The sequence below is a fragment of the Vombatus ursinus genome, unplaced genomic scaffold, assembly GCF_900497805.2.
Source record: "Vombatus ursinus unplaced genomic scaffold, bare-nosed wombat genome assembly UNPS02014775.1, whole genome shotgun sequence".
NCBI classification, from domain to species: Eukaryota; Metazoa; Chordata; class Mammalia; order Diprotodontia; family Vombatidae; genus Vombatus; species Vombatus ursinus.
Window position 1 is genome coordinate 3182916 of NW_020954553.1, and position 17090 is coordinate 3200005.

Sequence of the window (17090 nt, forward strand, 5' to 3'; positions counted from 1 at the left end):
GAGAGAGAGAGAGAGAGAGAGAGAGAGAGAGAGAGAGAGAGATTTTCCCCCAGAATCTATGAGCCTTTGAAACCAGCATAGGCTCCTCTCCAAGTAAGCTTCTGAGCTGTCCAGCTTTGTCAGCCCGGATGGAGGGGTGTTTCAGGTCCACTGCTAATGGGCTGTGCCACTGGCTACCTCTTACCTTGAGTACGCCATAGAGCAAGCTCACACTGATGATAAAAAGCATGGCGATGAGCAGGAAGCTGGAGGCAATGTCCGCTGAAAACCAAGGAAAAGGACAGTGAGGGCCTCGGGGTCCAGCCTCAGGGACTGGATCTGGAGTCAGAAAGCCTGGATTCCAATGAGGGTTCTGCCTCTTTCTAGCTCCAGGATCCATAGGCTAGCAATTGCTCTACTCCTCAGTTTTTTCATGCATCTATGGTTTCTTCCAGTTTTAAATTTCTGTTCTGATCTGATTTCACCCGACCCAAAATGAGCAAAGTCATGGAGTAGAAAGAATTAAGAGATCTGGGTTCTAGGGCAGTGTTCTAGGTTCTGTTACTAACTTAATGTGTGACCTTGGGGGAGTCACTTCCTCTCTCTGGGACTCAATTTCCTCACCTGTAAAATGGAGAGTTGGAACTGAGTCATCTCAAAGATCCCCGCTAGCTCTGACATTTTATAGAACTCTCTAACCATCAAATTTGTCCAATTAATCAACAAGCATTTATTAAATACCTACTACATGTCAGTCATTTCACTAGCCACTGGGCATGAAGAAACTCAGGGGAGATCACATGTGAGTATAGATGGTCTTTTCAGTCCCTTACAGGGCTAGAGCTCTGATTCTCGGTATGTACAAGGCAGTATACTTGTATGTACATACTTGGTATGTATAGGGGCAGTGAGATGGCACCAGACAGACCTGAGTTCACATGCAGCCTCAGATACTTAATATTGGGTGACCCTGGATAAGTCACTTGATGTCTGTTTGCCTCAGTTTCCTCATCTGTAAAAAGAGCCCAGGGTGGTTGTGAGGTCTCAAAAAAGATATTTGTTTTAAAAAAAAAATCACTTAGCATGGTGCCTGACACATATTAGGCACTATTTAAATGGTTGTTATTATTATTGTTATTAAATACAAGACAATTTTGGGTAGGGTGAGAGGCACTGGATTTTAAAGGAAATGAGAGATTCTACGAGTCAGAGATAAGGAGGGAGGTCACTTCAGGCAGGGAGAACAGCCATTATAAAGATCCAGAGATGGGAGGTGGAGGGCATGGTGTTCAGCAGTGAAAAGGGCTGTCTTATGAACTTTCTATCCATCACTGGAAATGGATCACCCAGAGAGCTTGTGAATGACCACAGCTGATATAGTCCCCTAGGACCCTCGACTCCTGGCCCCAAGGATTGAGTGGACTGCCCCCCTCCTCCCCCTCTCCCCCTTCCCCTCCATGACAGCCCTAGCTCAGATACTCTTCCTCCTCCTACTCCCTTCAGCCTCCACCCACCTACTGAAACCACCCCCTTCCCCAGGGACATACCAATCTTGTAGTATGACGTCTGTAGGATTTTGCAGTATCCTTTGCCAGTGGCCACCTCCACTGAGTGCTCAATGAGAAGCAGCACACTCATGACCTAAAGAAGGGGAAAGAGAGATGGTTGGGGGAGGTGAGGTCACTGAGCACCCACTTCTAGCTGGGTTAGCCCTTTAGAAGCCAGTGATGACCGCAAATCCAGAATGTGTGGCGATGGAGCAGAGCAGGAAAAGTGAGGGGTTGGGGGAACTCCAACAGAAGCAGAGCCATGGATCCATCACCTCTGAGTCTCAGCACCCGCACCCCACCCTCATGCCCACCTCCACCCAAGGAATTACAGTGCCAATCACAGCCCAAAGGACAATAGAATTCAATTCGAAATTTATTAAGTTGTATTTGGAATCATTCCAGCTCTACCCCTTGAATCAATCAGCATTTATTAAGGACCGCTATGGTCCAGGCACTATGTTAATCAATGGAGTACAAGTACGAAGGAGAGGCAGGCCTGGCTTTAAGGCGCCTACACTGTAGTGGAAGAATACAATATGTTTGAGGGCAAATAAACATAAGAGGTGTGTATGTGTGTGTGTGTGTTATGGGGGGAGTGGGGGTGACAGCAACATCAGGAAAGGTCACTTGAAGGATGTGGCACTTTGAACCAATAATTCCCTACTTGTGCAACCCTGAACAAGTCATCTCCCCTCTTTGAGACTCAGTTTCCTCATTTGTAAAATCATTATTTTAGTGCTGTATGTTATCGAGCAAAAAGCTTCAGTCTCATTGCAAATGGATTGGACTGGGGGTCTTCTAAGGTTCCTTCTAGCTTAAAGGATCTAGCTATAGCCAACCTATTACAGCTGGTCATCATCCTGCCTGGAACTCAACACCATCCTCCAGGAGTGGTCTCACCAGGGCAGAAGAGAGTGGGGCTATGGCTTCCTTCCTTCTGGAAACTGCTCCTATTCACCAAGCCTCAGTTTACCTCAGTTAGCTCAACTTAGCCTTTGGGGGTCTCGTGTCACAATGACTCTTCTTCCAATTTCTTCCTCAGATCACAGCTTGTTTCTGATTTACAGAAAGTTTGCCTACTGCAGTGAAGACTTAGAATTGTAGAATACAGAATGTCAGAGCTGGGAAGAGGCTTAGAACCCAGAATGTCAGGGCCTTAGAACATAGAACGTCAGAGCAGGAAAGGGCCTTGGAACACAATGTCAGAGCTGGGAAGGGGCTTAGAACCCAGAATATCAGAGCTGGAAAGCTCCTCAGAACAGAGAATGGTGGAACACAGACTACAGAATGTTAGAACTGGAAGTTGCCTAAGCACCTAGAATGTCAAAACTGTAAGAGGCCTGAGAATGCAGAATGTTAGAGCTGGAAAGGACCTTGAGACTCGGAAGGTCAGCTCAGGGAGGGACCAGGAAGCTTATTTAACCCAGCTCCCTTGTTTTGTAGGTGAGGAAATGGAAGCTCAGAAAGAGGAAGCAATGTCCCCAAAGTCATACAGAAAGTCAGTGAATGAGCCGACCAAGGTCTCAGGGCCCCAAGCTCCTCCTCTAGGGAGTTGTCAACCGATAAGCATTTATGAAGTGCTTCCTGTATACCAGGCACTGTGATAAGTATCGGGGATACAAAACCAAAGGCCCCCTAGGTCTGTGACCTCTAGGAGCTTACATTCTAATGGGGAAAATGATACTTACATCTATGGGCACAGACAAGACCCCTACAAGGCAGATCCAAGCAGGTAACTTGGATGGAAAGGCACTAGCAGCAGGAGAGGGAACCATGCACCTCCCTTTCCCCTTTGCATTCAGCCCCTCTACGGGAGTTGGACCTCCAGGAAAAGCCTCCCTGCTCTGAAGCCTCTCCTCCCCAAATTGGCCTGAAATTGCTCCACCAGACGAGTTAGGGCTCAGCACTGGCCTGCCTAGGGCCTCTCTTTCAAACCACAGAAACATCCTAACAGAGAGAACATTTCCCTTCCTCTCAAAAAGGAGGTGGTAATCATATCACTTTCTTCCCTGTGAAAAAAAGCTGGGCTAACTGGGGCAGAAGGTCAGGGTACTGAAACAGAGGAAAGGGTGATGCAGACAGAAAGGAGAAGTGAGGCCAAAAGACAAGGAGGTCACGATTTCATCTTCTGCAGCCCAGAGTCCCTGACCCCTCACTAGACAATCCAACTGTTTCTTCAAAGGAAGAGAGTTCTCCCAGTTCTGAAATCCTTCCTTCCAAGGTTCCTCCCATCTCTGACATTCTGTGTCCCGGCTCTGACATTCTAAGAGCTCTCCAGTTCTGATATCCTGTGTTCTAAGGGCCCTTCCAGCTCTGAAATCCTGTGTTCTAAGGTGCTTCACAACTCTGACATTCTGTGTTCTAAGGGCCCTCCCAGCTCTGATATTCTGGGTTCTAAGGGCCCTTCCCGGCTTTGACATTCTGGGTTCTTCTCTGTTCTAAGGTCCCCTCCTTTCCCTGATGTTCTGTGCTCTTCCCATCTTCCATCCTGTGACAGTGGCTTTGCTGATCCTCAAACCAAACACTATCTGGGCATTTTCTCTGGCTGTCCCCCAAGCCTGGAATGTTCTCCCTCTTCATCTCCCCCTCCTGGCTTCCTTCAAGTCCCAGCTAAAATCCCACTTTCTACAGGAAGCCTCTTCACTTATGCCTCTTAATTCCAATGCCTTCCAGCTGGCGATTATTGCCATTTTATCCCCTCTACCCAGTTTATCCATAGGTATTTGCATGTTGCCCCCTCCCTTCATTAGACTGTGAGCACTTTGTGGGCAGGGATTGTCTTTGACCTTTCTTTGTATCCCCAGCACTTAGCACAGTGACTTGCATACGGTAAGCACTTAATAAATGTGTATTGATTCATTGACTGACTATATTACAAGGTCCCTTTCAACTCTGACATTCTTTCTTCTAAAGACTTGGGCTCATTTAGAATCTCAAGGGAACTCAGAAGTGATCTCATTTTACTTGCCAGGTGGGCAGGGAGACTGGGGCAGTGTTTCCCTGGCACCAGCTGAGGCCCAAGATGCAGCACCTGGTCAGTGTGAGCACCCTCTCCCTAGAAAGATAGGTACTGGCTAGGAACAGACAGTCTTCTCTTAACTCTGCCATAACCAGCATGGAAAAACCCACAGAGCCATCCCAAGCTTTGGCTCGGTCCTCAGGCTCACCAAACCTTCTTCTGATGGCCAATTCCATTTGCCAAGTCCCTGGAAAGTGTGAACGTTAATATTCTAGTCACTAGAGAAGGATATAAACTCATGGATTTGTAAAATGTTAGTGTAAGAAAGGATTTTAAAGAGCATTGTATCCAAACTCCCTCACTGTACAGATAAAGAACTGGAGACCCAGAAAGGAGAAATAATTTGGCAAAGGTCACCTGAAAAGGACCTTAGAATAATTAACTTAGAATACCTAACATTTATGTGGCACTTTAAAGTTTGCAAAGTAATTTACATATAGTATCTCACTTGAGTGGATGCTACAACTATCCTCATTTTATAGATAAGGAAACTGAGACTGAGAGAATTTAAGTCACTTGCCCAGGGTCACACAGGTAGTAAATATTGGAGGCCAGATTTGAACTCAGGTCTTCCTTCTTCAAAGTCTAGCACCCTATGCATTGCACTGCCTAATATCAAATGTTGAAGCTGGGCAGAGACATAGAAATTATCTTGATCAATGCCCTCATGTTGTAAATGAGGAGATTGAAGCTTAGAAAGAGGAAGTAAGTTAGTTGGAGACCTGGGCCTAGGACTCAGGTCCCCTGATCCTACTGCAGGGATATTTCTACTCACTCCAAGTTAGCAACAGAGCTGGGATTAGAACCCAGGCCTCTGAACTCCTAATCCAGGATGTAGACCACTCCACTGCTGCCTCTGTCTAGAACTCACCCTCCCCTCTTACCTGGCCCTCTAGGGTTCTAGAGGATCAAATAAAATGATAATCGTAAAGCACTTGGTATAATGCTTGGCCCATATAAATACTTTGTTGCCTTCCTCTTCCTTCCTCTGCCCTTACCAGTTAATCAATCATAGATTAATCTACTTGTTTACAAACTCTTTGGAATTTAGTCAACAGAGACTAGCTCCCCAAGACTCAATCACTCCCAGGGTCATTTCCAGAATCCTCAGGCCTTAGCACTTAACGGCACCCTCTCTGATGCCACTGGGAGCTTTCTGGACAAGAGACAAAGTCTGGACAGCTTCTGTTTTTACCACCTCCAGAGCACCACGGATGGGCCCAAGAGCCTAGTGAGGGAGCAGGTAATGGGTTCTCTGGGAAGAGAAACCTTGGACAAGGCAGGGGCAAAAGCTGGTATTCAAGAACCCTGAAGGATTAAAAAACCACAAATTCCCTGAGTTGAAGGGCACATTAAAGGTCCTCAAAGACTGCCTATTAGTGATCTAGAATTTATTCTACCACCTTCTTCTTAGGGGCAATCCAGGTTTTTCTTGAAGATCTCTAATGATGGGGAACTCATTACCTCCAAGGCATCTTGTTTCACTTTTGAACAGCTCTGCTTTTGATAAGAAGTTTTTTTTTTCTTATATAGAACCCAAATCTCTTTCTGCAAATTCTATTAATCCTTGTTCTCTCAGATGCAGTTCTAGAGGACTCTTGATGAATCATGCTACCCCCACCCCCCCTCCCTCCATAGAGAAGTGATGGGTGCAGAGTGCAGATGGAAGCAGATTACTTTTTTAGACATGGCTAATGTGAGAATTTGTTTTGCCTGACTAAAAATATCTGTAACAAGTTTTGTTTTTCTTGCTTTCTCAATGAATGGAGGAGGGGCAGGTGAGAGAGAGAGAGATTTCAGAACTGAAAATGAAATAAAATTGAATTTTTAAAATACAGTAAATAATAGAAAAAAAAATTCCTTGTTCTATCTCATGTAGCCAGGCAAATCAAGTCCAATACCTATTCCATAAGACAGCCCTCCAAATACTTGAACACCACTATCATATGCCCCCTGAGCCTTCTCTTTTCTGGACTCACATACTTCCAGTAATTTGTAGTTATGACTCAAACTCTCAGCCCACCAGGATCTTAGTCACACAAATTGTTGTCTAACCAGGCATCCTCTATCCTATAGTCAATGTAATTAATTTTTTTTTATCCAAACCATAGGGCCTTACAGTCATTCTTGTTAAACTCCATCTTAGGAGATTCAGTCCATCACTTTGGCCCACTGGGATCTTTTTAGATCCTGACCCTGCCAGCCATCTATGCAAGCCATCACTCACAGCTTTGGGTTATCTGTAAATCAGGGTCAGAGGTTGATCCATGATGCTTTCCACTTGAAATTTCCTTTCCAGGTTGATAACAATCCATTCATCACAGCTCTTTGGGTACATAACCTCATCTGAGCCTTAACAGGTGCTTGACAGTCTCCACACTCCACCTTTATTAACTGCCCTGTGGAATTCCCCATCATGACCATTTCAAACTATTGTTTTTCTCCTCTCACCATCAACTACACCCTGATTTTCCATGCTTACAGCAAGAGACCCATTGTCCTACTTTAATGAGATGACTGAGGTCATATGATGTGAGTTCCTTCAGCTATCCACCATTCCTCAAATTCTTGGCATCATCACCCACTCTCATTGCCTGAGATCACAGGTGAGGCATCCCTATCCTTCAGTAAGCCTGACTTCTCTACCTGTTCCCTTGATCCTCCTCCTCCTCCTCCTCCTCCTCCTCCTCCTCCTCCTCCTTCTTCTTTTCTTTCTCTCTCTCTATTAGTAAGCGTTTATAAAGCACATACTATGTGTGAGGCACTGTGCTAAGTGCTGGGGATACAAAGAAAGGCAAAAAACAATCCCTGCTCTCAAAGAGCTTACAATGCAATGGGGGGAGATAATATGCAAACATACATCTATATCTCTCTATAGATATGCAAACATATAAGCATATATATACATATATATATATATATGATAAATTGGAAATAATCAACAGAGGGAAGGCACCAGCATTAAGGGAAATCAGGAAAGCTTTTTTCCTAATCGCTGGTCTCTCTTGCCTACAGATAAACACACTCAGGCCTCCCCAGCCCTAAAAGATGGAAGGCAAATGGAGTGACTGCTTGCTCAGAGTGTTGTAGAGATGGACTCGTAATCAAGCAGAGATTCTGGGGTTTCTTCCCATGCTGCTATTCTATGGTTCTGTTCTACCGCCCTGCTACAGCCCTCCTCAGCGCCCACCTGAACTGTCACAATAACAAATCAAAATATGCTTACTAAGTGTCCACAATGTGCCAAGCACTGTGCTCAGCACTGGGGGGACAGAGGAGAAAGCACAATGTACAATGTCAGGTTTATCCATAGTTGGAGCAGTGAGGTAGGGCAGGGAATTAGAGCCCTTTGCCTGGAGTCAGGACCCCAGCCTTTTCTTCCCCTAAGCCTTCTCTTTTCTAAGAGAAACATCCCCAGTCTCACATATACTATGTCCTACAGCCCCTGTAATCCTGCCTCTGGATGGTGTCCAGCTTGTCAAAAACCAATCTAGGTGGCACAAGTGGATATGGAATCAGGAAGACGAGTTCAAATCTAGCCTCAGCCACTTACTAGCTGGGTGGCTTTGATCTAGATATCTGCCTCAGTTTCTTCAATTTTAAATGAGGATAATAATAGCACCTACCTGCCAGGGTTGTTGTAAGGATCAATAACATAATATTTGCAAAGCACTTAGCATAGTGCCCGGCACATAGTAGGCACTTGATACTTTCTTCCTTCTTTGTTGACTTTGCTTACTGAAAGAATGAAACTAAAATGCTTACTAAGGTCCCTTCCAGTACAAGTATCTTACATTCTAATGAGGAAGGTAGTATGCCTATAAGATGGTGCATTCATAGTACATACAGAGTCAATGGAGAATAACCTTAGAGGGGCAGGTCTTAATGGGTCTTCCCTCGATCTATGCATCATATGATCTTAAAACATTTGAAAGTCTGTTATGTAGAAGAGGAATTATCCTATCAATCAATCACAAACATCACGAAGCACCTACCCTGTTCCAGTCATTGTTAGCCACTAGAGATACAAAAACAAAAGTGAAATAGCCTCTCTGCCCTCAAGATGTTTATATTCTGTCAGGAGAGACAATGTGTACATAAATAGTATATTCAAAAAATAGATAAAATAAATATGATGTAATTTATATCACATGATCTATATCACATGTAATTTATATTGCATTATTTATATCACATGCAATTCACATTACATTATTTATAGCACACATAATTAATATTACATCATTTATATTATATGCAATTCAAATTACATTATTTATGTTACATATAATTCACATTATACTATTTATATTACATGTAATTCATGTTACATTATTTATGTTACATGTGATTCATGTTGTATTATTTATATTGCATTTAATCAATGTTACATTATTTATATTGCATGTATGTTATATTGCATTGTTTATATCACATGTAGTTTATATTTCCTTGTATCTCATGTTATTTGTGTTACATTATTACACATATGCATGAGGGGAGGTTCCAGCAGCTGGAGATGGGCACTCATGGAGAAGGGAGTAGATAATCAGAGGGACCTGGGAAGGAAAACAGAGACTCTAGCATGTGGAGTGGAGAGAGGAGCACATTCTAGGCATGGCCATAGCTCAGACAAAGGCACAGAGACGAGAGATGAAGGTCATGTGTGAGGAATAACAGAAAGACCAGGGCAGCTGGACCATCGAGTGTGTGAAGGGGAGTCGTGAAATAAGGCTGCAAAGGCAGATTAGCACCGTGTTGTGATGAGTTTTACATACCAAACAACGGCCCTGGCTTTTGATCCTGGAGGCACTGAGGGCCACGGGAGTTTGTCAAACAGGGGAACAGCCCTGTCAGACTCGGGTTTTAGGAACAGCCATTCAATAGGACTTCTGGGATCCAGGCATCAGATAGAAAACTGTCCTCTGCCTAGTCGTGGCCATTACCCACCTACCAGCATCTTGCTCAAAGAGACCCTGTCAGAGGGTCCATTTTTAGCCTCTGGAAAGCACCTTACTTTCCCAGTTTGCAGGTGTTGGGGGGCCAAGGAAGAGCAAATTGAAAACATTAATGACCCTCCTTGGACACTGGGATTTTTTGTTTCCCAGGCCGTCTTCCTCTCCCCATCTTCACTACCCTTACTAACAGACAGCAAGCTCCCTGAAAGGAGGCATGGGTGGGTACAACAGTGGGGGTAAGCTAGGTCTGGTCTAGTCCTGGTCTCCTCTTCCTCTCAGTTCTCAGGTGGGCGGCCTTACATAGGGAGAGAATAAGTGACCACCTAAGTAAATAAAGGCATGGTACTTGGTGCCTCCAACACAGTAGTGCTGAATCAATGCTTGTTGAATGGATAGATGAATAAATTTAAAGCCTGAGAGCCTGGGTTTGAATTTCTATTTAGACAACTAGAAATGTGACCTTGGGCAAGTCATTTCCCCTCTGGGTAAAATGGAGATTAAAATAGTGATGGAGTTGTAGTAGGGAAGTATAAACATCAAGAAGCTATAGAAATGTGAGTTGTGCTTTCTGTAATGTGACTGGAGGAATAATTAGAAGGTCCCCAAGTGCTAAAATAGCCCCCTCCTCTGCGGAACCTTTCCTGACCAACTCCTGAAAAGGGTTCTCTCCTTCCTCATTTTTTTCTAGGGTCATTTCCTGATACCTCCTACAACCCACCTTATATCTTATCTACTCCCCTATCTGACCACCTCTCCCCCCCACCCTAATACGTAGGACTAAATTACTTTTAAATTTGTATTCCTAGGGCCTTACACACTGTAGACATTTAAAAAATGTGTATTAAATCCACGTCTCTCTATTTCACTCTCTGTCTCGGTTTCTCTGACTCTTTCTCTGTCTCTCTTTATATGTCTCTGTGTCTGTCTGTCTCTTTATCTTTCTGTCTCTGTCTCTATCACACACACACCTTCCTTTTACTTTTTGTAGATTTTTAAAAAATATTTTACACTCAAACACCAAAAATCAAATACACAATAAAGATAAGAAAAAGAAACATATGGCAAATTTAAATATTGAAACTTAAATACAAAGAAAAGAAAAACACATCATGTGCACAGCAGAACATGAAAGGATTCAAAATACACAGCAATAAATTTCCATTTCAAGAAAGCCTATATGATAAATACTACATGTTGTGTTGAGAGCTGTCCATCTTTGCTTTCTTGTAAGTTTTCTTTTGTTCTCTACTGTGCACTTTTTACTTTGTTCTTTTTCACACACCTTCCTTTTAACTGAAGTTAAACTGAAATCCCATGTTCTACAAGAAGCCTTTCCCAAACCCTCTTAATTCTAGTGCCTTCACTCTCTTAATTAGTTCCCATTTTTCTTGCCAGTATGTAGTGTGTTTGTTTATATAGACCATATTTGTTTGCTGGTTTGTCTCCCACATTAGACTGTGAGCTCCCTGAGGGCAGGGACTATCTTTTGCCTCCTTCTGTACAGTGCTTGGCAAAAAGTAGGCGTTTAATAAATATTTATCAACACATGCACACACATACACCATCTAGTGTGAAAGTGAAAATTCCATTAGCTAATCAGTCAGTTCTTTCATTATGCCTCCAAAAGTTTCCAAATACAATAAAAAGCAGTTGCCTGGGAGGGTAGCACATTAATCTCTTACTTCCCGATGGCCCTGTATTGTGCATTCCTGGGGCGTACCAGAGATGTGGTTAACCTGCAAAGGCTTCCACCTTACCCTACTCCCCTGAGACAAAGAGTTCTCCCCCTACTCCTCTTAAAATAAGGAATAGAAACAAGAAATCAGTCTACGCCCAACTATGTAGTAGCAGTACGGATTGAGCTGGAGAGTCAGCGTGGCTTACGGGATAAAGTGCTCTGCTTGCTGAGTTTCAGTTTTCTCATCTGTAAAGGGCATGAACCTCACTCACCTCTAAGGTCCCTTCCAGCTCTAAATTTATGAACGTACGATTTGACGGTTTCTCCCATGGCTTTACAAGACAAATCAGATCGTAGGAAACAAAGTAGTCTTGGGAAAACCAAAGAAAAACAGCTCCAACCCCAAGTGTGACCTTGGGCCAGCAGCCCCCACTGGACTAGGGAGAGGGAGCAGAAAACTCCCTGGAGATCACAGTTTGGGGGCTAGCTCAGAGCCCCAAACTTGTGATCTCTAGATTTAGCTCAGTTCCTCAAGGACGATTTACAAAGATCTGGCAGAGACCCCAACATCCAGAGATCCCTGGAGGAAGCACCCACATCAGTGAGATCACATATCCACTGGAGTATGTCATACCTGTATCAGGTAAACCCTCTCAGCTTCTCAAGTTTCCAGAGAACTGGGAGGAATCTCAGAAGTCATCACGAGCAGTCCCTTCATTTTACAGATGAGGTAACTAGGACTCAGGAGGGGGAAAGACTTGTCTAAGGTGGCACAGAGAGTTAGAGGCAGAGGCAGAAGGAGGGGCAGGATTCCTGACCCTCAGACCAATGATCTTTACGGGAAAATCTTTGCCCAGTGGAAGACCCCATGTGGGATGAAGGTGGGCCTCTGATCTGCCCAGGAAAAGTAGCAACGGCAGTAAAGAAACAAGAAGCAGAAATAGGAAGACAGGTCTCTTTTGACTCTTGCCATAAGTATAAATTCGGCCAAGGAACCCCAATTGCCTCTCCCTCAACCTTTTTTTTCCCATAAGGATCAAATAAGCAACAAGGTGTCATGAATAAAATATAGTCTGTGAGTCACAAGGCCTGGGTTCAAATTTCCTCTCAACTATTAATCTCCTCTCTCCACTCTGTGATTTTCAAATAAATCACTAAACTTCTCTGGCAATCAGTTTCCTTAGTTGTCAAATGAAGCTGTGTGGACTAGATAATCTCTAAGGCTCTTTCCAGCTCTGAAATTATATTCTAAGTTCTCTTCAGTTCTGACATTCTGTGTTCTAAGGTCTCTTTGGTCCTGACATTCTGTGTACTAACAAGCCTTCCCAGCCCTGACTTTCAGTGTTCTAAGGGCCCTCCCACCTCTTACAATCTGTGTTCTAATGTCCCACCCAGTTCTGACATTTTGTGTTCTAAGTCCCCTCCCAGCTCTGACATTCTGTGTTCTAAGGGCCCTATCAGCTCTGAAGAAATACAAGGGGGAAAAGAAAGAGGAATAATCCAAAAGGGGAAAATAGAAGGGAGAAATGACCATCTTGCATGAGTGGCCTGTGCCCATAGCCACTGCACTCAATCTCTCTTCAGTTCCTTGCTTCCAACCCCAACCACTCACAGAAGTGGCTTTTCCCCCCTGAAGGTCACCAATGACCTCATCCTCCTTGAGGTCTCTGAAACGTTAGAAACTACAGTTAGCCTCCTCTTACTGGATAAACTCTCCTCTATTAGAGGCAACCTGGCACAGTGGGAAAAGTCTCTGGACTAGAGTCTCTGGTTTTGGAGTCAAAGGAACTAGGTTCTAAACCTAAGAAGTGCCACGGACCACAGTGTGCCCAGGCAAGGGACAAGCAGATATAACACACTCTTTCCCCCAGCTATCTTCCCATCAGTCCATGAACCGGGGAAAAGCCTCAGACCTGTGCCTACATCATGGACCTCTCCTTAAATGTGTCACCTAACAGAGTTCCTCCATCTTGCTGCAATAACGGGGTGCCTTAGCTGGTGCCACTGATTTCCAGGGGCAGAGTTCAGCTGACAGAGTTTAACCCCCTCTGGCTCTTCTCTCCCCAGCCATGGTATTGGCATCTTCTCTAATAAGGGAACTGACCCCGATTCACTCCCTCTCCCCTTCTGCAACGAACCTGCATCCCCTAAATCTGTGACCTAGCATCCCTCTCTTTATGCCTCCCTAAGGATTCCCTCCTTGGTGCCTCAAGGTCCCCCACCCTGCTAAGGAAACCACTGAGACTTGTTACCCTTATCATTTTTATAAATCACAGATGCAGACCTGGGAGGGACTTATGTGACTTCTGATCCAACACTCGCATTTTACAGATGAGGAAACTGAGGCCTTGGAAAGCTAAGTGACTTGTCTAAGGTCACAGAGGTACTAAGTGTCAGAGGTCAAATTTGAACTCAGGTCCTCTGACTCCAGAGCCAATGTTCATTTACTTCCTCCCATGCTGCCTGCTTATCATCATTACGATTGTACATTTGCAGAGAATTTCATCACTTAAGAATTTTCAGACACAGCCTCGCCTCTGATCTTCATAACGCCCAAAGGGAGACCAGACTGGTAAGCTCATCCCCACTTTACAGATAAACAAACTGAGGCCCAAAGACCCTATGATCACAAATCTAGAGCTGGAAGGGACTTGAGATGTCATTTAACGCAATCCTCCCCTCAGTTTTTACAAATGAGGAAACTGAGGCCCATGGGAGAAAGTAATAATAATACTAACATTAAAATAATATGAAAAATAACTAGCATTTATATAGCACCTACTATGTGCTGGACACTGTGCTAAGAGCCTTATAAATATTATCTCATTTAACCCTCACAACAACCCTGGGAGATAAGTGCTATTATTATCCTCATTTTCCAGTTGAAGAAATTAAAGTAGACAGAGGTTAAATGATTTGCCCAGAGTCACACAGCTAGTAACTGTCTGAGGCAGGATTTGAACTGTCTTCCTGACACCAATCTGAGCCCTCTATCCACTAACTACCTGGATGAAACTAATGGCCCCCCTCTCTCTCCTGCTCCCTTTCCTCCACTCCCATTTTCACACCCTTGCCCAGAGCTTTTGGGTTGTCTGTCCTGGGAGCTCTTTAACTAAGCTGCCTCCATGGCGGCCAATATCCAAAAACAATCCCAAAGGACAGATAGCGCCACATATGGGATTTCTCTTCTCCGTAGGGGAGATACTCCTGCTGTCTGATTCTGCCTATGTACTGGGTGCACCCAGATGCAAGGGAGAGACAGCTTCTCTTCCTGAATTCAGGAAGCAAATCTCTTGCCATGGACAGGAAGTAGTAAGTCCTTTTGATGTCAAATAGGAAAACCACAAAGGAAAGAACAGAGATGAAAAGAGACCTTCCTGAGGTAGCACAGCAAATTCATGGTAGCCGAGAGTCACCAAACAAACGCCCTCCCCCCATCTCTTATCAACCAACAAGTATTTATTAAGCACTTACTATATGCCAGGCACTGCACTAAGGACTGAGGATACAAAGAAAGAGAAAAAAAAAAGTCCCTGCCCTCATGGAGCTTGCATTCCAAAATTTTGGAAAGATACTTTGTACATAAATTGTGACATGGGGTCTAGATGAAAAGTGACCTTAGAGGAGAAGATATTGATAACATTATCAGTCAATCAGTCAATAAACATTTAATAAGAGTTTACTATGTGTCAGACACCATGCTAAGCACTAGAAATATAAAGAAAGGCAAAAAACCCTGGAGTCTCCTTAAGAGCATGGACTCTCTCTAATGAGAGAGAAAACATGCAAACAACTATTCATGGACAAAATATGGACAGGATAAACTGGTGATAATCACCAGAGGGAAGACATTAGATTTAAGAGGGATTGGCAAAGGCTTTCTGGGATTTGAACTGGCTGATTCTCAGCATCTCCCAAACTACACTTGGGCTCCAAAGCCCAGATTAGACTCTCTCCCTCAGCCCCTTCCCAGGCACATCTCCTATTCTCCTCACTCAGTCTTCTGCTCTCCTAAATCCACTTTCCCTTCTTTTCAGATGCCCTCCCCTCCTGCTCCCTACCTCTCTGCCACAGGAAACCAGTAATAACTGTCCTGGAGCTGAAATCCACACTAAGTAATACTATTGCCTTATTACTGGATAGTCTTTCCAACTTCCCAGGTCCAGTCTCCTCTCGTTCCAAGATCCGGCCTGTATCTCCAAGAAGTCTGCATTCCTTCCTTCCCTCCAGCCAGGCCACAGCCTCCAGCTGCCTGAAACATTTAGGCCTCTCCTAGTCCAAAGACTTTCCCCCTGACTAAAATCTCCTCTCTTTTTGGAACTTTCCCCTCTCCGTCCCTCTCCACATTCCCCAGCCCCAGACACCTAGTCCCAGATCCACAGCCAAACAGAGCCCTGGTTCCCCAGGTCACGGTCACGCGCCAGCCTATTAATACTTTTTCATACGGCACATTTTAGTTGGGGGATGGGGGAACCCTCACAGGAGAGGGCTCAAACACCAGTTCTTTGCTCTGGAAGGCTCTTGGTCAATGGTTTGCCACGTAGTCAAGACACCAAGAGGAAATTGGAGTAAGTTAAATCAGGGGAGATTCAGCCAATCTCTCCAGGATAATGCAATCTGAAACCAAAGAAGAGACAGGAGAGGATACAGCCCCAGAAAGGTGACAGTCTCATTGTCTTCTGCCCTGGTCAGGGGCCAACTGGAGTACTGGAGTCAGTTATGGGCAAACTTGAGGAAGGACATTGGAGAGTTTCCAAAGAAGGACAAGTCAATCAACAGGTATGTATTAAGTAGTAGGCTACAAGGAAAAAATAAGGAAGATCCCTCCATAGGAGTGTCTGTTGAAAAGTCTAGGGATGTTTAGCCTGGAGAAAGGAGAGCTAGGAATGGGATGGGGGGGGTGGACATGGTAGTCATCTTCAAAGATTTGAAGAATTGTCAGAAGGGGACTTTCTTCTACTTGGGCCCCTGAGGGTAAAACTAGGAACACTGGATGGAAGATGCAGGGACACCAATTTTCATTCCATATAGAGAAGATTGGAGCCATCCACAAGTAGGATGGGCTACCCCCAGAAGGTAATGGGCTCCCTCCTCCTGGAGATTCTCAAACAAGGGCTGAAAGATTATTTCTTGGGGATATACAGAGAGATCTCAATTAAGTATGTATTGGACCGGACCACCTCAGGGGCCCTTCCAACTCAGACATGCTTTGATACTGGGATATAGAAAGGGCTTCTGACATCCATGTCTGTAAGATGTGGAATGATAATAATAACAACAATGATAATGATAACAAGTATTATCTCATAACAACTCTGGGAGGCAAATGTAATTATTATCCTCATTTTACAGGTGAAGAAACAGGCAGAGAACCATGACTTGACTTGCTCATTACCCTACAACTAGTAAGTATCTGAGGCCATATTCGAACTTGGGTCTTCTTGACTCTGCTCTACCCACTGTGCCACTCAGCACGGTGGTTGTCCCTCCATGCAATCACTTCTTTTAATCACTAATCTAGTTACTTGACTCTTTGGGGCACCTCACCCACAGAGACAGGTGACCATCCTAGGCACAATTCCCTGAGGCATGAATAAATAAATAAATTAATGAATGGGTCGATGAATGAATGAAGCATTTATTAAGTGCTTACTATGCGTTAAACACTGGGGAGAAAAACAAAAATGTCAGACAACCCCTGCTCTCAGGGGGCTCACATTCTGATGGGGGAGACAATATGTGCAGAAGGTTTGAACTGCAAGTAGGATAAGAAGTCCTACAGTCCTTAGGGCACATAGGCAAAGCAGATGGTAATGCCTTCTCTTTTGCATCCTTTCCACTAATAAAATTCTGTTGGTTTATGATGTTAGATGAATTGATTTGATTTGATATTATCTTTCAACATT

General features: G+C 44.2%; 1 protein-coding gene across 1 annotated transcript in view; it reads right to left on the reverse strand.

Annotated features, from left to right (window-relative positions):
- LAPTM5 (lysosomal protein transmembrane 5) overlaps positions 1-17090 on the reverse strand; it is a 43347-nt gene that overhangs the window by 12487 nt on the left and 13770 nt on the right. The window contains exons 2-3 of the mRNA XM_027864696.1: positions 1527-1620; positions 185-261 (exon numbers count right to left, since the gene is read on the reverse strand). Coding sequence (XP_027720497.1) covers positions 185-261; positions 1527-1620 — 171 coding nt within the window. The remainder of the gene's footprint in view (positions 1-184; positions 262-1526; positions 1621-17090) is intronic.